The 26873-nt window shown below is 37.4% G+C and overlaps 1 protein-coding gene across 12 annotated transcripts in view; it reads left to right on the top strand.

The window, feature by feature from the left end:
* BCAS3 (BCAS3 microtubule associated cell migration factor) overlaps positions 1–26873 on the top strand; it is a 794545-nt gene that overhangs the window by 531180 nt on the left and 236492 nt on the right. The window contains exon 25 of one of the 12 annotated variants that reach the window (XM_031968508.1): positions 4537–6271. The exons of the other annotated variants lie outside the window; for them this stretch is intronic. Coding sequence (XP_031824368.1) covers positions 4537–4550 — 14 coding nt within the window. The 3' untranslated portion in view covers positions 4551–6271. Of the gene's footprint in view, positions 1–4536; positions 6272–26873 lie in introns of those variants that run through there. 12 annotated transcript variants of the gene reach the window in all.

The raw sequence follows: 26873 nt of genomic DNA, 5'->3' as shown, positions 1-26873 counted from the left end.
AGAGTTTGTACATATAAGCATATTTCTCTTATAAATTAAAAGTTAAAATACATGATTTTTGAAGAAATGTCCTGATGAACAGACAGACCATAATAAGCAAAATGGGTTTGCATCCGCCATTTCAGCAAGAGCAGGCATGTATTGCTCACAGACAAGGGAGAATCAGGTCATCTGACTCTCTGTGAGAATAGAAGGTAAATGGAGGGTCATTTTACAAGAGGTAGGATTTGCTGAGGTAATAGCAAGCAATGCATGCTCCAGCTGGGTTTTTTTTTTTTTTAAATTATCAGCAAGTAGATGTCCCATACAGACCTCTCCCTGAACCCCAAGAAAAGCCTGTCATACAGATAGGGAAGGTTTAGAAACAGGAGCCCTATTTCATTTAGGGATGTTCTATCAGGCCTTCTCTTGAGCATTTTACAGGCTGAAGAATCATAAGCTAATAAGTGCAACTCCTTCATCCCTTTTATAAAACTTTGTTGCTATGGTTGACTGACCAGTTTTTGGACTCGGCATTTATTATAAATGTTGTACCCAACATTTCCTGCAGTTTTCAAAATTCTGTTGTTTAAAAAGGATAAAAAAAAAACCAATCAGGAAACCAATCTTTTCTTCTTTTTGAGATGGTTTCCATGTTAGTAGGGATTCCTTGGGGAGGTATTACATCTTCAGCCATGCCTGGGACCAGATGAGCTACACCTGGTGGAATCTGAGAAGAAGTTAGCATTATTTGCTTTATTGATGTTATCCACCACATCTCACTGACTTGGAGGATTCAGAGCATTACCATAAAATTAGAATTATTCTTTGACATGCCTATTATAACTTCAAATCTGGTCACTTTCAGTATGGTAAATGATATTTTAAAGAAATGTCTAGTTCAGATTTTTTAGTTAATCCTCTAAGTTTACTATTACTGATTTTTTTGAAAGAGTATTTAGTGAACATTAGTATACTCCCACCGAAGATTTAAAATCAGATTTTGCCAAATGACAAACATCTATGTGATATTAGTGGAGTCAGAGGATCTGGGTTCAAAACCTCTCTCTGTTACTTACCACTTACATGATCTTGGACAAATCAGTTGACCTCTCCAGACTTCAGCTTCCTTAACTGGTAAAATAAAATTATTTGACTAAATGAACCTCAAAGGTCTTTCCTACTCTAAATCGAGTACCCTGTGACATTCTGTTACTATTCTCTTTGAATATGAATATATACCCACACAGATTTTTACAATCAATTCATTAATTTAAGAATTTTGTACACTGAACTTTGAAGCTCAACTTCTCACATCTGAAAATGTGGGTTGGTTTTATTTTGTGACCCCAAAATGGCATGTATCAAATATTCTAGGCTTAAAGAAGAATTTCTGATGGGTAAGTCCTTTTCTCTTAGGGGCATTCCCTGGATTGTAAACAGTCATTCAGTCAGTAAATATTCAGCAGGTGCCCACTAAATGTCAGGAACTGGGCTAAATGCTTGGGGGTACAAAGAAAAGTAGCCTCTGCTTTCAAGGTCCTCCCAGGCCAATTGTGAGGGATATTGTACAAATAATTTTGTACACACAAGTTACATGCAGAATAAACTGGAGAGAATCAAGGCAGATATAGTATCTCTCATTTATTAAAAATTCACAGAAAGAGAAATCTCAAATAACTAGAAGTTGTATGCAGTTCTATACGGGTATTATTATTACAGATCAAAGATTATTTTGTTCAGTATTGTTATGTTGTACTAGGTGCACTTCATTTTATTATAATGATTTGTAATTAGATATAAAATTAAATCACAGAATATGATAGCTAGAAAGTATCTTAGAGATCACCTTGCCCAAACCTCTCATCTAATGAAGAGAAGACAGAAGCCCAAAAAGATTAAGCAAATTTATGTCCCAGGACAAGAACTCAGATCTCCTGACTCACTGTTTAAGGGCCTCTCATTATATGGTAATTGTCAATTAATTACATAACTAGTATAATGAGAACATCTTAACTCCTGGTCATTCTAGTGCTCTCCATCATAGCTTTCTCCTTTCAGGTACTGTTATAGGAGATTAAATAGAAACCACTCAAAGCAAACCACAATGGCGTCCTCAGCTTTAGGGAGGCTAGAGCTGTGCTTTCCATTGTGTCCAACAGCTAGGAAAAATAAGAATGAATTATGTTGCCAGAGATGAGTTGGACTTTGAGAAGCAACATTGCTGAGTAGGCCAGACAAACACTGGCAGGGTCCATGCATTGGCACTCTCCCTAAAACCCCAGTCAGTATCTGTCTTCTTATCCTGTCCCATACTCTGCTCAATTACTGATGGGTTTTGAAAGAAATCTTGCTGGGGCTAGGATATTTTAATTAGGAAATCCTTCCAACTAAGCCTTGGGAACAAAATCACCAATACTGTTGAACCCTCTCTTAAGAATTACTGTATCCACCACTTTGGGGACTTCCCAAAGTAAGCCTACCCTAATATTCTGCTGTTCTAGAATAGTGCCCCTAGCAAGGTTTTACATGCTGAGAATGCTTTATTGGTGGGAAGGGGAATGCTTGAGCAACCTCAGAAAAACTGACTGTTAAATTTTTAGTGTAATCATTATACCTTACTCAAATCAGGGCTTGATTTATTGTTTTGTGGATTGTTTAGACTTAAGAAAATGATGGAGAAAATGCTAATGCAGCTGAAACTTAAAAGTGTGTGTTACCTGTACATTGAGGAAGAAGGGAGACATAGAGTTGATTGTTAACCAACATATCTTTGTCTATAACCAATTATTGATGATGATGGTGGTGGTGGTGGTGGTGGTGGTGGTGGTAGTGGTAGACAAACTGACTTTGTTGCCTCTCCTGGAGCAGAGGAAGCCACATCTCAAGGTAAGTTTGAATCACTGGTACAGAAAGTCATTGGCCTTTTAAATCGGGGTTCCTGGGTTCAAATCTAGGCTCAGATATAAATGGGTTACCGTCTATTTGACCATAGGCAAGTCATTTCATCTCCTCTGTCTAAAATTGCACCAGATGATCTCATGATCCCTTCTGGCTGTCTTTGATTGGTCAGATATTCTCTTTCCTTCTTCCTGCTCTGCTCCTAGGCATCTATCCTTTAATCCTTCAAGAATTCTCTAAGAAGAACATTAAAGTGATCCCCAAAATTCTCTTTGCTCTAGATAAGATTTGGAATGGCTTCATGGATGGTCTTGCCATAATAAGCCATTTGTTTCTAAGGGCACAGTCTTGAGGGTAGAGTCTTCTTTCCCAGACCTCCAGGAGTGTATCATTTAACTGGTACATAGCACCACATGCTTAATTTTACCCTATGAGAAGTAAAGATAATAAGTTTTATGAGTTTAGGGGAAAGGCAAAGTCATTGTGTTAAATCATAATCATAGAATTTTAGAGATGAAAAAGATTCATCTAATCCAACTTTCTTCCATTATTAATTATGAGAATTAATCTCAGTGAGATGAAGTGACTTGTCCAAGGTCACATAGTTAATCAAGCAACAAGGATTTACTGAACACCTACTCTCTGTCAAGCTAGATGCTGGGGAAACAAACACCTCAACAACAAATGAATGAAGCAATCCATAGGTTTAGCAGAGTGCACTCCAGTGTACTGTCTATTGCACCCCTTGTCCCTCTACCCTAAAGACCAAGTGAAACAATCCATTCTCTTTGAATACTGGAAGAATAAGTTGTAAGCAAACTATACCCATATTTTCTAAGTCATTCCTATAATGTACCACTGCCCTTTTCAATATGCCCTTTTTTGATGTTTTAATGTTTTCTTTTACTAGATCTAAATTTCTCACCTCTGTTCCCCTCTCTCCCTCCAAGCCTGCCTGTGCCTCCCCTCTTTTGACATTCTCATTTGATTTGGAGATTCTGGCTGGGCTGCTTCAACCTGCTTCCCTTGCCTTCTGTTCTGACTGCCTTCATTTTGGTGAATTAGACCTACGTTTTCTTGGAGTAGGCTCTCTGTCTCCTTTGACCCTCCCTTAATATCTTAATGTAGCTTGTGTTATAAGAGGTACAGAAAGATCGCCTGTTTCAGCATGGTGCTGAACATGGTGCGTAACTTAAACGAGTCACTATAAACTATAAACTTCCACCCCCACACTTGGAAGGTCCAGTGAAGTTACGGGTCCAATTCCCCTTTTCCACCAAATTTGTATCCTGTTTGTTTGTGTACATGTCCTACCCCTTCCTTCCTCTTTTGAACTGTAAGCTGTTTGAGAAGTTGAACTTACGGTTCAAATGTCTATTGAGACATTACCTCGTTTACTGTGGTGATCCCTGCCTCCCTTGACATAAAAACAAACAACGGGAATCACATCATTTAGATGTTCAGATTATCTCCTCTCTCCTGTTAGAATACAAACTCTTCCCTACTTTGTAAACATTAGGCCCAGGCAGGCTTTAGGTGCTCTCATAGGTAGGCTTCCCCTCTCCCTCTCATCCCCCTCATCCCCACTTCTGTCTGTCTGTCTGTCTGTCTGTCCTCTATTTCTCTAACTCTGGGCTCTTCTCCATCCCTCCACAGTTTCTCCTCTGTAGCTCCTGCTACCTGGAAGAACCTCTTGGTATTTCTCCTGCCATCACTTCTGCACCTATTTACAACTGCCATCTGGAGCTGTCTTTTTTCCCTGGGCCTTTTTTGTTTCTCCCTTCTTCTACTGCTGTTATTTGGCATTTCATTAACAACCTGTAAAGTGTTTTGACATCAGTTTGTATGTGTGGGAAAAAATGTAATTTCAAATAAAGATTGTATTACTTCAAACAGTGACTCAGATTCATTAACAAGCAGAACCAGGTGTAATTTTCTTGCCTCCCCCCGAAGCTGCCTATAACTTCCTTTAGTTATGAAGCATTCCATAGTGTTTTAATTCAGTAATTTAATTAGGCCACGAGTTTGGGGTCCAAAGATTGATCAGAAAATGTGTGATCTGCTTGAAAGATCAAGAAAGTCAATTGATAACTGATACAACAAATATGGGAACTCAGAGGGTAGGTGCTGCTTTGTGCTGTAGGATCTGAGTCACTGATCAAGGTCAGCTTCAGTTCATTAACTTCTGAGGGCTCATGTTCATTATAAATAGAGTTGCTCATAGCTTGTATTATAATTACAACATGGTGGTATCCTGGGGTGAGTGGTGTTTGTTTCAGCAGTACATTGGAGTAATCCAGGTGGAGGTGCCAAAAACTGAAATCTGTAAGATCATTTGAATTCTTTGAATAAGAAAAAAATCCATGTCAGAACCTTTGTTTTAATGGTTTTAAGATTAGTAAGTGTGTCTAACTAGGGTAGCTACAAATTACTAAGCTCATGTCAGGCTCCCTGTGCTAACCCATGCGATAAGGCCTTCACTATTCCATAAAAGGGGATCTCCGTCTCAGAGTGGGAGCACTGGGCTCAGGTTGGTGCTGCCTGAGTGCCCACTGATCAGCCACAATTTTTTTTTGTTCTGAGGGGTGGTGGACAAGCAGATAGGTTAAAGTTGAGAAGTGGAAAGAGCAGATATTTGAATAATTCTAATGAAACAACAAATAAAATCTCGGATATATTTTACGTAGTCTTTTTGGTGGGGTCCCCCCTCAAAAAAATTCTATGTTACAGATGTTTTCTCAACAATTTCAGTGCCTACTTATTTAATTTGGATTTCTAAACCAGATCTCTCACCAAGACCCTACATTGACACTATGCTTATCTTTGAAGATACTTTGTATAAATTGTCCTAAAATTATTTCTGCCTAAAGCTAAATGATGGAACCCTTTGAGCATAGTGGTTATAGGAAATTTAGGAGAAGAGTGTTGTCTCCCCCAAACAGCTGTGTAGTTTTATTAAATATTTAAAGAAATCTTATGTGTCTAATCCTTTGAGCGGATGTGTAATTACTTGGCTTGGGCTTTTGCACATGGATAACCTAACTGTACTGTGAGACCACATTCTTATGTTTCACTTAAAGAATCATGGGGGTGCTTTGGAGATTATCAGCACGAACTTCATAAAGGAACATAAAGCCTTATCAGCCAATATGCTTTTTTTCATTTGTTATACACATGTTACAACCCATCTGATTAGGAGATAGTGGAGCTGGTGATAGGAGTAATTAGTCAGAGATTTCTTTTCAAAATAAAAGCATAATTTTCAGTAAGATCAAATAAAACAAATTTTGCCACTCTCAATTTCTCTGAATTACCTTAGTTATCCTAAAGCCTGAAGAATCAGCATTAATTAATAAAAGTAACTTTATTATGTAGTTTTTCAGTTGTGTCTTTTTTCTGTCCCAATTTGAGGTTTTCTTATCAAAGATAATGGAGCAGTTTGTCATTTCCTCTCCAGCTCATTTTACAAAGAGGGAAACTGAGCAAACCAGGTTTAGTAATTTGCCAAAAAAATCCATGTCAGAACCTTTGTTTTAATGGTTTTAAGATTAGTAAGTGTGTCTAACTAGGGTAGCTACAAATTACTAAGCTCATGTCAGGCTCCCTGTGCTAACCCATGCAATAAGGCCTTCACTATTCCATAAAAGGGGATCTCCGTCTCAGAGTGGGAGCATTGGGCTCAGGTTGTTCTGAGGGGTGGTGAACAAGCAGATAGGTTAAAGTTGAGAAGTGGAAAGAGCAGATATTTGAGTAATTCTAATGAAACAACAAATAAAATCTCGGATATATTTTACGTAGTCTTTTTGGTGGGATTCCCCCCCCCCAAAAAAAAAAAATTCTGTGTTAGAGATGTTTTCTCAACAATTTCAGCTAATCAATATCTAAGGCTAGATTTGAACTCAGGAAGAGGAATCTTGCTGATTCCAGGCCCAGCACTTTGTGTGCTGTACCATGGCTATAAATAACACCGAACTGGTTGCTCAACGTATATATGCGTACCCAAAGATCCCTGTAATTCTTTTCTTTTGGTCCATGCTGGGATACTATTTTATTTGGCAAAACCACATTGTAATGAGGTTTTGATACTAATTAATCTTTAATGGATGGAGTTCAAAAAAATGAACCCATCTAATTCTAAAATCTAATGCATCAGTCTATAGTGTTCTAGTGAGTTATTCCTCAGTTCTCTAGATATGTTTCTTGGCTGGTAGCTAGTCAGTTTTTTAGGACAACATACAATTTGTGGCAACATATTTTTCTTTCATTACCACTTAATGGGAAAATCAAATCAGAATTTTTGGTTCTAAACCAAAGCACTAATAAGGCTATGTCAATTGAGAATAAAGTGACAATTATATGGAGGATTCCTCAGGGCTTTTGATTTCTGCCTCACAAGGAAATCATGGGTCTGTTGTATACCTTTCATTTTATAAATATAAAAGATTAGCCATTTTACTTTTTTCCCAGCTTTGATTTTCTTCATTTGAACCTTCTCTCTGTAGGCACAAAGACATCCACTTATTGATTAAAGGTTTCATCCTCCATCAGATTGAAGCCTTTACTTCACAAGGTATTGATTGAAATGTGTCCTATCTTTGACGATCAGTGTTACTTTCTCACTTTAGGCTTTTCAAAGAGACTAACATATGACATTTATTTGTTTGTTTTCTATCTGGCCTTTTCCAACTCTCAGTCTAGGAAACAATAGTCTACTGGTTCTCCAATCTTTCGGATCCAGGCTCTATTTTCCCATGACTCTTATTTCATAGAAATCTGGTGATATTTTTTTAAAAATCTGTATTACAAGGTCTTTTATCCTTTTATTAGTTTAGTACTTAAGTCTCAGACATAAGAAAGAAGCCTATCAGTGAAAATCAATTGAAATGCAGTTAGATAAAGATCTGATGTCCTGGACAGGAGGTTTTGCTGGAGCACAGTATAATCAATTAGGCCCCTCCAGCTGCATACTGAGTTTTTACCCATCCAATCACTTTTCACACATTCCCTCCATTAGTTTGGCTAGAGAGTGTGGTTTTTTTTTTTTTTTTTAATGTTAATTATGATGAATGAGACTCTTGTTTTGAATATATAGATGGGTCATTACCCTACTGAAACTCTGGTGTTTTGTGATTAGGGGCTCACAAACTAGGGTAAGGGAAATGAAGTCATTGTTGTCCAATCCACCTAACAATGTCATTATTGTGACTTTTTTCCCCGTTTCTCAAAAGTAATTGACATAATTATTGTCAAGGAGATGGAACATAATGAACCAAATCAACCAACTGGAGGAATTAAAAGTAAAAATCCAATTGCTGAGTTTTTAGGCTGTAGAGCCAGCCTAAGTTGGGCCAACAGCTCAAATGCAGTCTCTTTTCTGCAGGTACCAACACCTACTAGAACTAAAGGCTATGGTAACTCAGAGTGTAGGTCATGTGACTAACTTGAAGATTCCTGAGTTCATAAAGGCATGTTTTTGTAGAGACAAACCTTCTGACTCATTCAAAATGAATCACCTCTTTGGTTCCTAGGACAAAAAGTAAATTGGGGAGGTGGGATGAGCAGCAGGTGGGAATGAGGGAAGAAGAGTTAACTGCAAAGTATTGTTTGGATGATTGAAATGTGTCACCAAGTAAGCAGAGTCAATATGGCAAGGGAAGAGGCTTTGGGGTATTCTTGATTCAAAAGAAGATGTAGTCCCTCAAAAAAACCTGCTTTCACAAACAGCTGTTGACTTGTAATCAAGTATTTGTCTGAAATGTAGTTTTCTTTGTCTCAAAAACAGATCAACACATGGCTGTCCCAGCTTCTTTTCTAATCAGAAGTTAACCCCTGCTGAACTCATTTGTCCCTAAAAGCTTAGTGTGCAGAGAGCAGATAGAGCTGCTGTGATGGATAGAAAAATTATATTTTCTTCTGGAGTAACAGTTTCTCTTGGGCTCAGTGAAAGACTTTAAAACAGGCACACTGAACTGTGAATAGCAGGAGCACTTTGACAACTTGTGGGGCCACTCAGGAAGCCACATTAGGGAACAGACCCCTTGGTGAGCTGAAAAGCTGACCTCCAAAGCAGGTCAATCTTTGGGGTCCAGTCATGAAAGACAGCCTCCATGGCTGGGTGCCTAGCCTAGAGGGTAGAGGAAAGGAAAGATTCAGTGTTGCAAGAGTTAATAAACACCATGAGCTGTGCTGATCTTGTAGCTTTAGTGAGCCTTAATCTGTAAGCTTGATTACCTCCTAACCCTCAGTCGCCTGCCTCCTTCCCTCCCTCCCAGAACAGCAGAGCTTTACAGCAGCATTAGTGGCATTTTGCCCAGCTTTGGCTTTAGGGAAATCATTCAGTAAGAAAGAAAAGCAGAAGGATGGGATCTATCTACTGCTGTGAGGTCATTAACACAGGAGAACAGCCCCCAAGCCCCAAATGGGGAGAGGAGGTGGGTAAGCTCTCTATGAAATTACAGGTTAGATTCCACTGTGCTTTTCAAGTGACCCATTCAGTCTCTGTTTGGGTGGGAACATCTGAAAATGATTGACAGGTCCCTCTATGAGCAGAGGATCCTTTTTTTTTTTTAATAGCAGGAAGATCCCCTTGTATTCCCTGACATGCTCAATATAAATATATTTGCAAGCTGTGAATTTATGGAATGTTGGATTACACCCCTCCCTCCCCCCACTCCCCCCATAGGCAGAAAGGAGACAACTGTTTTACAGCTCTTTGTGCTGTGAAGGAAATTCCTGTAGTGGGAATGTTCTTAAAAGTCTGAGATCTCATTAGATATTAATTTTGTTATGCTAGATATTCATTAAGAGGTTAGTATAGTATGACTTTACATAGATTGGTAGAATGTATGCTATTTGAGGCAGGCATATCTTTTGGTAGCCTTGATGCCTGGCATTTAGTATAGTAGGCACCTAATCAATGCTTATTTGGGTTGATTCAATTGTCAAGTCCTGGTTAAATGCTCAGTAGGATGCTTTTGTACTTTCCTTTTAATCTCAGGAGATTTTTAATATTCTTATTTTTCTTTACTTCAGAGAAATACAGGAAATGAAATGTAATTATATCAAAAAAAAAAACCCCACACCAAAAAACCCCCAAAATCCTATAAAATGAATTCCTATTATTTTCAAAACAAAACAAAACAAAACACCCCTGTAGATAAGAAACTGAAGTGTCTACCTAGTTTGCCATATAGAAGTGGGAACCACAGGGCACAAATGGTTTAAAGTTGAATTTTGTCCCAATTTTGAAAGAAAATGTTAAAAGAAGATGTAGCTGAGAGGTGCAGTGGATTCTTTCCTTTCTCCTGTAATGTAAGGTCACTTAGAATGCAGATTGACACCTTTAGTGGATGGAAACAGGGAAGAGGGGCTGACAGAACAAATAAGTTGAGGCCGGTCCTGAGGGCCTTTTGCAAGGCAAAAATGTGCTACCCTTATGCATGGTCTTGTATTGGGTATGCCTATGTGTCTGGGTGTGCATGCACTGTGCCCAGCAGGGCAAGCCTCAGAGAAGATGGCAAGGCCTCATGCTTTGGGGAAGATAGAAAGTTTGTTTTTGACAACTTCACTCCTGAGGAGATGAGCTGAGACGCTCTTGGAAGACCACCCACAACATCTATACTGTTGACATAGCTAAGGAGGAGCTGAGAAGGGTTGAGACTGAGAATCAGCTCAAGATTTGTCTGGCGCAGTGCACATTCTGCAGGTACAGTGGGAGAAGCTTTCAGCAAATAGTAAATCAGGTGGTAGTGGGAAGCTATAATAAGATGTTCCCTGATACATGGGCCAGGAGAAAAAATGGAATTTAGCTATTTCTACTCTAAAAAACAAAGAAATGACCTTTTCTTTGCAAGTATATTCCTAGTCATCTCTGCAATAACTGGTGAACAAATGATTTTGTAAGTTCAGAGGGCATTCCAAGAGTTGAAATGAAGCTCCTGTATTTGGTCTTTGTCTCAGCATGCCCAGAGTACAATAGGGCAAGCAGGTGTCTTTTAGCGTTCTCCAGTGAAGACTGTCATCATTATTGGATAACAGAAACGACAGGTGTTGAGTTATCTCTGTGCATTCACTAGGCAGTAATGGAAAATCCATTGTTGTCTTGGACCATCCTTCTGGCGTGAAGGGAAGCATCCTCCATTTGTGAAGAAAAGAAAGAATTTTTTAGAGATTAAAAGGAAAATTGACTAGGTAGAGGGAAAAAAGGAAGAATAGAAAATTAACAATGAGGAAGCTGGGTTTACTTCATTGCTTTCTTAAAGCTTTTTCTTTCAATGAATCTGGGAGTTTATGGGTATAGTCCACATAACTGATCTTGACCCACTCACTCCCTCATTTGTAAAATTTACATTGAACCCCTTTGATCCTGAAGGTAAGGCATGAATTCCCCAATTATTTCTGGACAAGAGAAAAATATTAAGACTTAGTATTTGGCGTTTTTTCTCAGAAGGAATTTAGATCATAAGAGCATACAATTGTAGATTTTAAGAGCTAAATGGGTCATTGAGTCTAATCCTCTCAGTAATAGATGAAAAATTGAGGTCCTGAAAAGTTAAGTGACTTGCTTTTAAAGTCACTCAGCTAAAAATCCACAGAACTAGGATTTGAACCCAGGTCCAAGTTCAACATTTCAAGTATTGTACACTGTACCATGCTGCCAAATCAAAATTGTCTTGTCTTTTCTTATGCATACCAGCCCTGATCCCATCTGGCCAACTTGAAAGAAAGATATTTAAATGTCCCCTTCTTCTTTCTGATCCTTTGGGAGGCAATTCATGTTGTGTATTTGGCCTTTCCTTTAAAAAGTTCCATGCTTGAAGACAAATAGATGTCAGCTAGCAGTTAATAATAATGATGTCACTTACTAAGTGCCAGGCACTGTGCTGAGTGCCCTACAATTACTGGCTTGTTTGAGCCTCACAGCAGGATAGCTATTGTTATTTTACATAGGAGGAGATTGAGGTGGACAAAAGTATCACACAACTAGTAAGTGTCTGAGGATGGATTTTACTTCAGATCTTCCTAACTCTGGGCTCTGTGCTCACCACACTTTGGCACCACCTAGCAGTCTAGGCAATTGGAAATAAGCATAATGTTTATCTTGTTTAGCCTCTCCTCAAGTGATTCTATTATGTGTATTAGATGCTTTACTGATCCTGAAGCTCTCTATAAATATCTGCCATTGCTACTGTTACCATTATTGTTGTTTTTGTTGTTATTAGAATATTTACCATAGTTACAAAACTATTCTATTGTTTTTGGCAATGAGTATTTAGACTTTTTCTCTAAATGTCTCCTATAAGTATCCTATAGTGTAATCATACTTTCTTAGAGCAAATAATCAGCAGAAAGATTATCTTATTCATTTAATAATTCATTTAACCATCAAAAAGAAAGCTGTATGTTTGTTTTATACCTAAGGCCAGAAATGCCACTTACTCTTAAGTGTTATATAAGTATTCCTGACCCCATGGACTGTTGTAATCCTAATGTTAATAAGGTCTATATGATTCAGTTTCATATTGGGTGATTGATACAGTTCTGATGCTGAATTGAGAATTTTAAAAATATTCTCTATTCAGGAAAGATCTTTGAAGACTTGCTTTCCCTCCTTTCCCCTATAATGTTTATAACACCAGAGGTATTTCTTTTTTTAATTAAAGCTTTTTATTTTTAAAACATATACATGGATAATTTTTCAACATTGATCCTTGCATAGCCTTGTGTTCCAAATTTCCCCTCCTTCCCCCTACCCTTTCCCCTACATGGCAAATAATCCAATATATGTTATACATGTTAAAATATATTTTAAATCCAATAGATGTAAACATATTTATATAATTATCTTGCTGCATAAGAAAAATTAGATCAAAATGGAAAAAAAACAACATGCAAATGAACAATAACAAAAAGAGTGAAAATACTGTTGCAAACCAGAGGTGTTTCTTTTTTCTTTTCTTTTTCTTTCTTTTTTTTTTTTTTTTTTTTTTTGGTTGTTGAGGCAATTGGGGTTAAGTGATTTGCCCAGGGTCACACAAAACCAGAGGTATTTCTTAAAGAAAATTCACATTAATTTAAAGATTGACACAAATGTGAACTCAGATTCAGAGGATTTAGCATTAGAAGGAAGATCATCTAATCCAGGCCACTTGTTTTACAGGTGAAGAAACTGAGTTCAAGGAGATTATATGACTTGCTATTATATGATACATGGTAATAAGTAGTAAAATGAGAAATAGAACCTAGGTACTCTGACATCACATCCAGTACTGTTTTCGCATTACAACATTATCTTCTCTTATTACAAAGGCCAATAACCTATACTTTGCTACTGCATGTTTTATCATATTCTTCCTATCCAAGAAAGAGAACTAGGAAAACTCTGAAAATTATTCCTTTTCCCTTCATATTACACTCATGCTGGAACTTAGAACCATTCTTTATAAATTAGACTGTAGCTATGGCAAGTAAAGTGTATGTTCTTCTAATGGTAAGAGTAAAAAAAAAATCTTAAAAAAAAAAAAAAAAACCTAAGTGCCCAAAAAAGGAAGTTTGGATGTTCATATATTCATTGAATTTATTTGCTGCTCCAAAAGAACATTTTATAATGCATACCAAAGTATCAGTTGAGTCCAGTTTGTTGAATTTTTTATCATAATATTGATTGGAGACTAGTATTCCTTATTGGGAATTTGAAGGAGGGAGCAGTAATCTACTATATGATTTTGAAAGCCTCTGGTAAAAACTAATATTTTTATTGGGATTGAAGTAAAACATTATGCTAGGTATAGAGAAACTTCTGTGTAACACAGGGATGAACACAATCTTTCTTTTCTTTTTTCTTTTTTTTTTTTTTTTTTTTTTTTGTTGAAATAGTCACCCATATCCTAATACGTTCTTCTCTATGACCATGCTGTGACCTCTTAAAACAAAAGTTAGAGATCGGAAGTAACTGGCTGACAATTATAGTGGTTGATATACTCCAGTTTAAATAGAAATGTCCTCAGTTAAAATATGGTTCATTCATCGGTCAAACTGTCCTTATTTCCTTTAATTGAATTAAGATGGACAAATGAGAGATGTGTGCAAGACAGAAAAAAAATTCTTTCACAAATCACTGTTATCCTCCCTCTGAGTGTAAGACGAATCAATTTAAGGCATGTCAAAGCATCTTTTACCCATGTACAACTCTGAAGCAGAAAGTATTTTATAAAAGGAGAGACTTTAATTAGAAATTAAGAAAGCCCATTTTACAATTACAATTATAGAGTCTTCCCCCTTTGGAAAGTTTTAAAAAACTTTTGTCATTTTTATTATCATCATTTTTATAATTTTAGTGTTGCTTTAAGAAAGAAAGTATTTATATCCCATTTTACTAGTATTGGAATAAATATTAATAATTTGCTCCCCAGTGTTATTCTAGAATGGTTCACCTAATTTATTTAGTGGATTACAACATAAGATATTATCTTGGAGGGGTCTTCTGTATTTTTTCCCCATTGATGACAACAAAGTCATACTTCTAAAATCCTGAAAACTTTTTTTCTCTTCATCTATCTAGTAAGCCTGGCAATAAAATTTTCTTTGTATATTTGGGAAATGGCAGAGATGAGGGATAGTAGAGAACCCAAATCATATATTCCTAGTGTAAAAAATTATTTCTTTCCCCATGCTTAACACTTAGATGTATTTGTGCTAGTGTGTACATGCAGATCATTCATAATTCTTTTTAAAAAAAATGTATATGCTTAACTCACAGGTTATTTCTTTTAATTTTAGAACTTCTCACACTTAAATTAGCCTAATTTTAGGCATTTTTCCCTGCTCTACTCCTTGAGTTTATATGTAAATCATCCTTAATTTCTAAGGGAAAAATATTTAGAAAATGAAATTATAAAGAAAATGTTCATACATAGGACCCTTCCCAGCCCTTGATTCTTGCAAAGCACCCTCTGAGATGTTTCCTGTTTTATGGGATTCTGTGAAAGTACATCAAAAAATGTAAATTGATTTTTGTAGATACAACTCATTAAAGCAGGTTCGATTACAAGATTTAAATGGATCATGAGCAATAGGACCAAGTTCTTCCTAAGAGAACATTATCAATAATTTCCCAGAAAAATGAACTAGCAGATTTTGAAGTTTCCCATTTCCATTTAACTTTATGTTTCTGGCATGTGTTGCAACCTAAAATTCCTGGAAGATGAGGCGTGTCCATGAAGCTATTTTCGACAGTTTACCTTGAGTCAAAGGTCGAGGCCAATGAAAAGGGGGATGAATTATTGCGTCATGCTCATTCATTTTTGACTCGTCTACTCATGTAGTTTGCCTATTATTTATACCTATTTCTTAACCTCAAAATTACTTCCCAATATACTCTTCTTCCCCCATTCCCATACTGAATCCCTTATAACACAGAAAAATGTAATTCTCACCCAACTGATGAAACGACCATATCTCATAATATAACACAACATTCCACAATCCTAGTTTTCCGATCTCCATAACAAGAAGAGGAAAAGCATGAAAGACTTTCTCCCCTTTTCTTTTGAGACTCACATTGATTGAAGCTAATTTGAGTTTGGGATCATTGTAATGCTGTTTTCATTTACATCAAAACACCTACAGTCTCTTATTCACATATAGAAATAAGAGTTTTTAGAAATAAAGACACCAAATTAATGTCCTGTCGTTAAATTAACCTTTTAGGTGAGTCAATATGCTACCCTTTTTAGTTGCCCTCAAACATATTCCCTCAAAACAACAAAAAATGAACAAACCTCTCCCTAACCCTACTCCCCCCCCCCCAAAAAAAAAAAAAAAGCCTTTATACTTCTGGCACAAATGAAAGAAAAGGGAAAAAAAGGAATACAGAGAAGGAAGAAAGGAAAAGAACAAAAAAAGGGGGAAATGAGTTTGGAGAACATTGGCCCACAGGTTTAGAGTTGTTTATTGATGGTTTTGCCCACTGGCAGTGTAAAGTGTGTGTCAGTTGTCATTAGCAGTAACAATTTCAGCACGAAGTGTTCCCTTTTTATTTACTCCGGTGGCAACGTGCTTCTGCACACAGCCACTGCTTGTGGGTCAGGAGGTCACTATTGGAGGTTAAGAGTGGATGGGGTCATCTGCTATTAACCTAAGATTAGCAGCTAAGTTATTAAAAGAGTTTTTTCTTCCTCTGAGTATGACATGCCAAATTAATCTTCTTTGATTTTTTTTTGAAAGGATCCATATTCTGTATATTGAAAATAATTTTAAACCTTCTTATGTCATTAAGTTTTTCCTCAACCCTTGGTGCACACACAGCACGGGTAAACACACACACACACACATACACACACACACCTGATTTCTGCAACTTTGTGCTGTTACTCAATGTTGCACATTTACAACTTAATCTTCTCATTGTCCTAGTTCTCAAACACCAAAGTACTGAAGCCCTATAGATGCATATCTCTTAATCCAAAGAAAATCTTTCTCCTTTCCATTCTGTGAGATAAATTATATGCAGGCCATTCCTAACCAGAGCTGGTTTTGTTGTTATTGTTGTTGTTGTTACTTTTTAAGGTACTTATTAGTTTAGTATCCTGGTTTCTACAACCCCTTACTTGTTTTAAAACTTATATCCCACTCTCTATTCCACTCTCAAATAAAGGCATTGCCTGCTTTGCTGTAGGTTCATCAGCCATTTTTTAAACGCATCCCCAAAGCTATTAAGATACAGGGGGACTGCTTCCAATTAATGCTCTGTTTGGAAGAGTTTCCCCATGAGATGCATGGTCAGTTCTCAATATGTGTTCTTCATCAAGTGTAGAAGGGGAAGGAGAGGGGGCAGCTTTAAAAACTCAGCTGCTAGGATATATCTTCTGCTTAGATCTATTTCTATTCTTTCACCTCATATATTTCCTAGAAAAAGATTTAACTTGTCTTTTTCTTCATTGTCAGTTTTACATCTACAACAGTAACAACTCTAATTTGCAACAAGAATTTATGGAGTTCCCAGTGTGTAAATGGAGGATTTAAGTTTCCCGAGCACAGAAAGAGAACACTTGGTTCTTAGAACAGACATTGGAAGATACACAACCTTAGGATTTAGAGTCAGGAAATGGACCTCATTGATTATGTAAGCCAGAAGGAAGTGACGTACCTAAAGTCACTCATAAGTAGTAAGTGACATACTTTAAATGGGAGTTCAATAAATGAAGAAAAGCAGAAAAGATACAATTTTTGCACATAGGAAAGTTTCATATTTGTCCAAGAACCCTGATAAAATGCCCATTACACATATTTAAAAGCATATATTTGATAAGGTCAACTTAAAAAGGTCAGTGATAAACAAGCAATAAAGAAGCAAATATTGAACAATGCAGTCCTTGTTATCAAACCATCTTGTTGAATTATATGTTAATAAAATCAGTACTTTTGAAGTGAGTTCAACCTTCTTGAAAGTGCTTTTCTTTTTAATAATAATTTTGACTCTAAAAGCAGATAAGATACTTCAAAGAAAAAGAATCAACTTCTCCACACAACAAAGTCTATGTTGTCCAAAAAGTCTAAAGTTGTCTAAAAAAAGTTTTCTTTCACTTTCAATCATTCCTTTACTTGCAAACAGGATCTCACAATTCTCTTTATCTCTGTCTCTCTGTCTGTGTCTCTGTCTTTCTGTCTCTTCTTTCATCTTTTATTTGTTTGTTTAGAAGATATGATAAGGCTCTCTTGGCAACCTAACAAGAGAATTATTCTTTTAGCTAAAGATGATTCAGAAAAATACTGTTGGGGGCATTTTTGCATATTGTCAACAGACCTGGAAATTCCGACTTGTTGCAGTTTTATCTTTCTTGAAGGTCTGCTTGGTAGAATGATTGTTTAGGTCTTTTTTTATGTACATCTTTTACCCAAGAACTTTGGGCTGTAGCGCATTCTAAATTCGTAAATAAAGTCCATGAAACTTCCTGATTCTTCTTGCCCTTTTGATTAATCCGAGAGTGTACAGAGATCTCACACTACCCAGTCCTCAGGCTTATAATTGTAGAAAAGTATAGTTTTCTCTTGTTTACCCAGGAGGCTTCCCTTCCAGGGCACATCTCTTAGCTCATGATAGCTCCTATTTTTTCTTCTCTGTGGTAGATATAGAAACCTGCTTTTGTAGTTTAATTGAGATTTTTTTCTTACCACTTAAAGTCAGTTCGAGTCTAGAAAGGGTTGTTGGGTTTTTCAGAATGGCTTTGGATACAAGTGTGTGTGAAGCACTGATAAGGGTAGATTGTAGCAATGATTATTTTCTATTGAAAATAGCTGGTTTTGGTTGTAGGGAGTGAATGAAAGACAGAAACACTATCATTGCCAAACCTGGCACTATATTCAGCTCTTTAAATTAATGTATTTGAATAAAGGTTTTATTCTGTATTCTATGTGTGTACCTACTGATGTTCAGTTATTTAGACAAGCACAGTGTATTTGGTTCAGTTTAGCAGATAATTACTAAATACCTGCTATACATACATAAAGTCCTGGGGTTTCAAAGACAATAAGAAAATAATCCTTAAACTCAGGAACTTAGATTCTTTTAGGAAAAGGGAGTGGGGAAAACACAACATATACACAAATAAATTATAAAGTTCAAAAAATAATTTTGGGAGGGAAAATACAGGAACAACTGGATGGTGGTAGTAAGAAAAGGCTTTGTGGAGAAGGTGGCATTTGAGGCTCCTTTGAAGTATGGACAGATAGAACATTAAGTGTCTACTACATGCCAGGCAATTTCTTCTAAGTACTAAGGATTCCAATAGGAGCAAACAAGTCACTCTCTACCATCAAGGAGTTTACAATTATAATGGGAGAAAACAGTATAAAAAGGGGAGCTAGATGAGGGAAAGGAACACCCTGAGAGAAGGGCAAGGTAACTGGTACTAAGATCTCTACTGAAATGATTGTCCAAGTGGCAGTCACCAGTCAGAGAGGGGGCCTCTCCAGGGTGACAAGATTGCTAGTTAGGAGAGTGAGTTGAGCCTGGAGCTGAGGATTCTAATAGGCAAGGGTTGAGGGAAAATTATATTCATTTAAAATGCATCTGGGGATTGTGCCATGAGCTCATAACAATTAGGAGGGAATTCCTTTTCATCCAGATCCTATGTAAGCAGTGGATGGCTTGGTCTTGTCACCTCCATCAGGACAAGCATATCTTATGGGGGGAGGGGGGGAAGATTACATTGTGAATTCACAGGTTTTTCATTAGTTAATCAGAGTTACAGAGACTTCAAAGAGTTCATCAGTTAATTCACTCAACACTTGTGGAAATTCCTGGCACATTATTATGAAGTGGGTTGAAAATGTGAGTTGCCTTTAAAGTGATCCCAGACATCAGAAGCATATGTGGGTTTTTAAAAAACATACTAAATGTGTATTGCTTAAACACAAAATTTCCTTATGTGTTGACTTTCAAAGACTGATCCTCAGTCTGTTTGGGGAGGGTGGGGGGCGGTGTGCGCGATTTTTTTTTTTTTTTTCACTTTCAACCTCCCTGTTCCCTCATTTGTCAACTGCTCTTGTTCTGGCCTCCAGGATGGGTATAAGTTGTAATTGCAGTTGTGTGTGGTAGTCTCAGGCCACCATAGACAGACTGCCTTCAGGGCAGGGAGACAGAGAATAGAGGGAAAAGGGACTTTTTTGGCAAGCCCCTGTGCTCTTTTCACCTCTGCAAACAGACCACCTAAATCATAATCAGTTGCAGTTGCCATAGGATCCCTTTGTAAATGATTACATATCTGAAAACCTTTTGTATGGGTATCCTGGGCGTCACTTTAAGCATTGACGGTAAATTTATCTTTAATTAAATTTCTGCATTTAAATAAAATAAGGCTCTTAAGAATACCAGGCAGGATACTGATGCCATCAGTACTTAAGACTAGAGTTGATCCGTAAAGTGAGTATGAGCATTTGGGGAGATTTACTGTTCACCCTCGCACTTCTATTTCATCACAGGTGGAACAGGACTTGTTTAGGGGATTGTCCTATTAGTGCTCTCCTTTTACCCCACTTCCAACTTATACCCCAGGATAATGAACCCATTTCTTGAGTATGTTTCTTAAATTTCTTGTTTCATTTTGGCTCGAGGGTATCTAGGGAAGAAACATGGATGTAACCTAATGAATGAATTTTTAGTGTTGAGTACTTCTGGCCTTTGTCAGACAAGTCCAGGCTCAGTACTTGTTATTTTTTCTTCCATTAACAGTTAAAGATCTAAAGATTTTCATTCGGAGCTAATTGCTTCTGGAGGAAAGCATTTAGAGGTTATATTGGAGGCATCATACCATACCTTATAAAATGCTGGACTAGAGTCAGGAAGCCCTGGGTACACAGCCCACCTCTGGGACTAACTCCCCCCCCCAAAAAAAAAGATATATGGAAATAACAAAATAAAGATTTGTGGGGGGAAAATGAATTTTCTTGAGTCTTAACTTCCTAATAAAGGATAGCAATATCTGTAATAACTATTTCATAAGGTCATTGTGAGATCCAGATGTCAATAATGCAAATATTAGAACACTAAGTAAATGTTAGTTATTATTGTATATACACAACCTAGAAACACATGTGTATATATATGTACCCATGAATACATACATATATATGTATATGTGTAAGCTGGAAATGTTTCCTTAAGAAATAAAAATCTCCATCAGCTAACTCAGAAGTAGGAAATAATAGAAGTTACCATCCTTGGATCTTTTAAAATGGAGTAAGCAGAAAACTTTTGAGTCTATGAAATATCCAAAAGAAAGGGCTTTTCCTTTGTTGTTACTGTTGCTCAGTTCTTCCTGACTTGACCCTAGCTGAAATCATGACATTCTCTGTGACTGAAAGGAAAATGCTCCCCAGTCCTGTGAATCTCCAAATTTATTTTTCCAACTGATACTTCCAGCCATGGATTCTGTGACATTTGCCCAAAGGGAAACACCGGTCCTTGGGATTACACTGTGCATCCATTGTCTGAACTGTCACAGCCCTGGTGCGTAAAGCTGTTTGCATAGCGTGCTAACTCTATCAGGGTCAGTTCCAGTCTGTGGCCGCTAAAAATGAAAACCATGCTCCAACCGGGACAAGAGCAGGGTCACCAGCTGGCAAAGGATATGGCAATCATTTATATAAATATGCTTTCTCAAGCCCGCAAAAACAAAAAACCCCAACCCAACAGCTGGGAAGGGTTGGAAGTAGCCCCAAGGCTGGTTAGTCCCCTTCCAGATGGGGAGGTTAGACTGGGGCTAGCCAGACTGCTCCACATAGACTTCCGATTCGCATTAGAAATGAAAAGAGGGGAGGAAAGGGAAAAGGAAGACAAGCTACAAGCATGACTGCTCTGTTTTTCACCTAACTTAATCAAATAAGAGAAGAGTTTCCGAGACGGAAGGCTTGCATTTATTGATATTCACGCTCAGTTTTTTCTGTTTATCATGGTGTCTGATACAGTCTTAACTACTTAAATGGGAAGCCTATCTGCTACAAAGAAAGAGTTTATGTGTAATGTCATGGCTATTTGTAGACAGATTGAAGAACCAATCTCAGATTTATGTCCTGTTTACATCTTCCAAACACTTATGTAGGACAGTCAGTGCAAGAGGAGAGGATAATTATGATGTTGGCTTGGTCCCAGAATTTTATCCAAAGGATAAGGTTCATTTTTTGTAATTTGATTTACCTGTATAATATGTAGTTGTTGCACATTTAATATATGCAATGGGATCAAGAATACCATTTTCCCAGGTTCACTTTAAGGTTGCATGCCACTGGGAAAAATCTTGTTTTTATAACCTCCTTGCTTTATGAGCCAAAGGTAGGAATGAATCTGTCCTTCAAACTCTTCCAGAGTGACATATTTTAAGTATTATGGTTAAATGAAAGACACCACCCTTGATGATGGAAAATTTATTCTCCATTACATGAACACAGGCAGCATCTTTGGCTTAATGGACAAATTTGCAAAAGCCAAATGGAATGGCAGCCATCACTTTTCCACTTCTCATCCTCATCCCAGTAGATTATTATTCGCAAAGAAGAAGCTCCAAAAATGAATACACGTTTTAGTGGGAAGAATGAGCTCATGATAGAATAATCAGTAAAGGAGGGGAAATGAGAGTTTTGCCAAAGTGTAGCCACTTTGCTTCAGATTGCTGCAGTCTGACACAGAGGTTAAATCACTCCTCCCTACCTTCCCCTTGTAAATGTGAGCATTTACCTAATGAGCTACTAGAAGCAAGCACATCAGCTTTACTCATTATGTTAGGGACATTTTGCAGAGAAAGCATAAAAAAATTTGCCAGATCACAAATTATTACTAACCTACACTCCTCCTAACCCCGCTCCATCCTATGGCCAGCTACCCAGAGGACAGCTGAGCAATTTAACTGATGTTCTTTATTACTGATCCTTGACAATCTTTGCACGGGTTTGACTAAATAGACTGGTACTTTGTTCTTTTTAGCTCACTTGGTTTACACTGGGCTAATGAGACCAAGGTTGTGGGTTCAATCCCTGAGTGGAACAATTCACTCCAAAAGGAAAGGTCAAACATAGTGGTGTGAAAGATTTGAGCAAGGAGGGATCACTTCTCGGGCTCCAGGAGTTGGGGGAATTAGAGAATCAGAGAAGGGTTTCCTGAAAGAGATGGTATATAATCTGCAAAGAGAGGAAAGAATTTCAACATAAAAAATGTGGAAGAGATTGTTTCAGATATTGAGATGATCATGTTTATAAAATCCACAGAGACAGGAAGGGACAATATAATAAGATCATGGGGTAACTAGTGGTCCAGTTTGTTCGGAATATAAAATAGATGAAGGGGACTAATATAAAATAAATCTAGAAAAGTCTGTGGTTTCCAGATTGTGGAGGGCTTTAAATGCTAGACTTGGGGGTATTTTATCCTACAGTAGGGAGCCAATGAGAGTTCTGAATGGAGGAGAAAGATGATTGGACCTGTGCATTAAGATTACTTTGGCAATGGTATAAAGGATGGATTGGAAAAAGAGTCCAGAGAAAGGGAGATCAATTAGAAAACTATTAAAGTCATCTAAGCAAGAAATAATGAAGGCCTAAACTAGAGTTTGGACAGTATAAGTAAAAAGGAGGGGGAATATTTAAGAGTTGTTGCAGAGGCAAGATATCAGGAATTGGCAATAAATCATAGAAGCATGGATTTAGAGCTATGAGGAACATCTGAGGCTATCTAGTCCAGATTCTTTTTACAGATGAAGAAATTGAGGCTCAAAGTAGCCAAGGGACATGGGAGAGGTCACATAGGTAGTATAATAGCAAAGTTAGGATTTGAACTCAGTAATTGTTAACTCTAAACCAGTTGCCCTTTCCACTGTGCCACACTGCCTTCTTTAGACTTTATGTAGAAAATGAAAAAAAAGAGAACTTGGAGATTTTGAACCCAGGTAACTGTGTGCTATCAGAAGAAATAGAGAAATTAAGGGAGCAGATTTAAAAGAGTAAAGAAATTCTTGTTTGTGTATTGTGAGTTTGAAGTTGCATAGGACATTCAGCATGAAATTGGAAATGTAAAATAAATTTTAGAGGAATGATTAAGGCTGAAGATAGAGGTCAGAAGCTATTTCTGCTACCAATAATTGTAGATACCTAAAGAGGGTTTTGTTGTTTGCAGTATCCTCCATATCCATCATCTCATTTGATGCTCAAGGCAGTCCCGTGAGATGAGTGGTATTGTGAGCCTCATTCACAGATTTTTAAAATGGGGCTCAGAAAGCTTAAGTGGCTTATATAGGGTTGTATAATTAGTGAATGAGAGAGGCAGGATTTAAATCCAGATCTTCCTAACCCCAAAATCCAGCCCTTGATGCAATTGAAGTTATGGGAGTATATATAATCACCATGGGAGATAGAGAAAAGGATACCTAGAAGAAACCCTTCAGACACATCCATAGTAGATAGCCAGATTTACTTAAAAAAAAAAAATTGTTAGTTAATTCCTTGTTTCATTTTATTTCACATAGAATAGACTTTATAGTATTCAAAGTGGCATTCAAACATGAAGACTTTATCAGAAAATTTGATGACTTCTGAAAAATCCCCATGAAGCATGTTTGAAACATGTTAATCATTCCCAAATACTTTCCATGGTGTTTTCAAAGAAGCATCAGATAGGGGGAAAAAAAAACGAATTATGAATTGTGCATCTAGTTTTTTGACACTTGAAATCAGAAATTATCCCCTGTTTTAATTTTAGGTTGATGACCTATTTGAATTTGAAATGTGTCATGTATTAGGCAGGCATGATTATTGCATGCCTGTAATCCCTCAGATGCTGAAATTATAGTTACCTCTTGAGCTCCGGAGACTTAATTTGCAGTGGGCTACGCCAATCAGGTGTCCTCACGAAATCTGACACAAATATGATCACTCACTGAACTACCATATTATCTAAAGAAGTCCAGGTTGGCAACAAAGCAAATCAGAGCTTCCATGCCAAATCAATGGTGGGATTGGGCTAGTGAGTGGCTGCTGCTCTTCCAGATAATAAAAGTAAGTCTCCAAAAAATGAATGGGAAGGAAGGAAGATAGGTAGGCAGGTAAATAGGTAAGTAGGAAGAAAGGAAAGAAGGGAGGGAGGAAAGGAGGAAGGAAGGGAGGGAAGATGGGAGAAAAGGAGGGAGGGAGAAAAGAAAAAAGGAAGGAAGGAAAGTAGGAAGGAAGGAAGGAGGGAAAGAGAGAGGGAGGGAAGGAAGAAGAGTGGGAGGGAGGGAAGGAAGAAGGGTGCGAGGGAAAGAAGGGAAGAAGAGAAAGAGGTAGGGAGGGAGGAAAAAGAAAAAAAGGAAGGAAAGAAATAAGAAAGTAAGACGAGAGAGAGGGAGAGAGGGAAAAAGAGAAGGAAGAACTTTTAGGAATTTGCCAAGCCCCATTAGGAGATGATATAACTTTGTCCTTTTTTACATTATTTTGCTGGTCATCTCACATTTTAACTAAATGTCCATTCTCCCTCCCTAACATACCATATGGGATGTCTTCATCATTTACCAAGCCTTTCTTAATTTAATCCCTCTTAATGTTAGTGCCTTCACTCTATTGATTATCTCCAATTTGTGCTATATATGTCTTGTTTGTACATAGTTGTTTGTTTGTTTTCTTCCATGTTAGACTGTAACTTACTTGAGAATAAGGACTGTTTTTTGCCTTTCTTTGCAGCCCCCTGCACTTAGCATGGCGCCTGACACATACTATGTGCTTAATAAAGAATACAGACTGACTTAGTCCCAAAAGTTTACCTCTTCATCAGCAATTGGCCAGAGTTTGAAGGGTTTCTAAGAAAACCAATCTATAGAAATATGCCAATGATATTTTTTGCAGAAAACCAGACTCGGTTCTTGGTGTCTTGCTACATGCATGTATTGAACCAGATGCCTAATAACCAACCACCACCCCTTCCTTTGACTCATTGGCAACTAGCACCCATCAGAGCAAAACACATTGGCAACTTCAGAATAATAGAAAGTAAAAAGGTTTTTTTTTTTTGTTGTTGTTGTTTTTTAAAGCAGTCACAGCACAGGGTAATAATCTTCATCTTTTCAGTATCTTTGCTTCACTAAGGCCATTTAGTCTAAGTTTGTTTTTCCATCTAATGATCATATTAGATCCTTAACCAGAAATATTTGGTCCATGGTAGCAGATATGCTAGAAAACAAGACAGAATCAAAAAAATTCTGCACAGACAGATACTAATTTGGGGCCATAAGTCTTCAGAACAACTGATGACCAATTGTTCAATTATCTTCTGAGGCAGAAGTGACAGCTTAATTTTAGTAGGGATCCTGTGATCTGTGTAACCGTATTCATGTCGGCAGCATTGGTCTTCCAAGTTAGATCCTATCTTCTTTCCCTTTGAAAAAGACCAGTAGAGTGAGGTTATTTAAAACTACCTGAATACAACTTTCTTGGTTTCCACCTCACTACAAGGTCCTGGAGGTCATGACCTCTTGACTTTAGAGGTTGGGGGTCTCATGCTTTTTGATCTTTCCTGATTCCTCAGTATCTGTCCACTTCCTCTGCAACATTAGAGTCTTGTTATGTAAGGAAATTAGAAACATCAACAGGTCTGACTAAGGGCAGCAAGTTTTTGGTAAGAGATAAGCTTTAGCATGTATTCCAAAATAATGAAATCTTAATTCCAAGGTGTTTTTAAAATGGAAACATACTTAGGAGATGCTGAACAAAGCTAGAGCATCCTGTTTGGGTTATGATAGCCCCAAAGGGAAATGGCATGTGTCTGGGTAGGTGCCTATAACCATTTCATTCTCTTGCCAAAAAAGGGTTTCATTTCTCAACTTTTTCTTTAAAAACAACTGCAAGTAAAAGATCCCATTGTTTGGTGTCTTTCTTTGTAAATACTATGCCCACCTCCAAGTCTTGAGGCAGATTGCTCCAGAAAGCAATTAAGGGCTACAGATTCATTGAAGTTAATAGGAAACTGATTCATAAAATCACCTGTTTCTCTTGGTTTCCTACTTCTGCTGCTGTCCTTGTCAAAGACCTTTCCCATACTTTGAAATGTTCTTTCTGGTAGGTCCTCAAATCTGGGTTCACGTCTGTCACTAAATTACCTAGTATTTATTTCATATATACTTCATGAGTACTTTATTTTTTAAATGTAGCCTGTTCCAGAAGTCTTTTTCAGTACCAAAATTTTTGTGGCATTCTGCATAATTACATGGTATCTCCTCTGGTAGAGCATAAACTTGTTAAGGAAGAGACTGTTTTCATTTTTGTCTTTGTATCAGACTCAAAAAAAACCTCATCTTCCTGAATTCAGATCTGACCTCAGATACTTAATGACCCTGGACAAATCACTTAGTCCTGTTTGCCTCAGTTTCCTCATCTGTAAAATGAACTGGAAAAGGAAATGGCAAATCACTCCAGTATCTTTGCCAAGAAAACTCTAAATGGAGTTATGAAGAGTCAGACACGACTGAACAATGGCAATT

This window comes from Sarcophilus harrisii, chromosome 4 (genome assembly GCF_902635505.1).
Source record: "Sarcophilus harrisii chromosome 4, mSarHar1.11, whole genome shotgun sequence".
In the NCBI taxonomy this organism is placed as follows: Eukaryota; Metazoa; Chordata; class Mammalia; order Dasyuromorphia; family Dasyuridae; genus Sarcophilus; species Sarcophilus harrisii.
The sequence above is the reverse complement of the archived record's forward strand: the minus strand, read 5'-3'. Positions and strand labels throughout refer to the sequence as shown.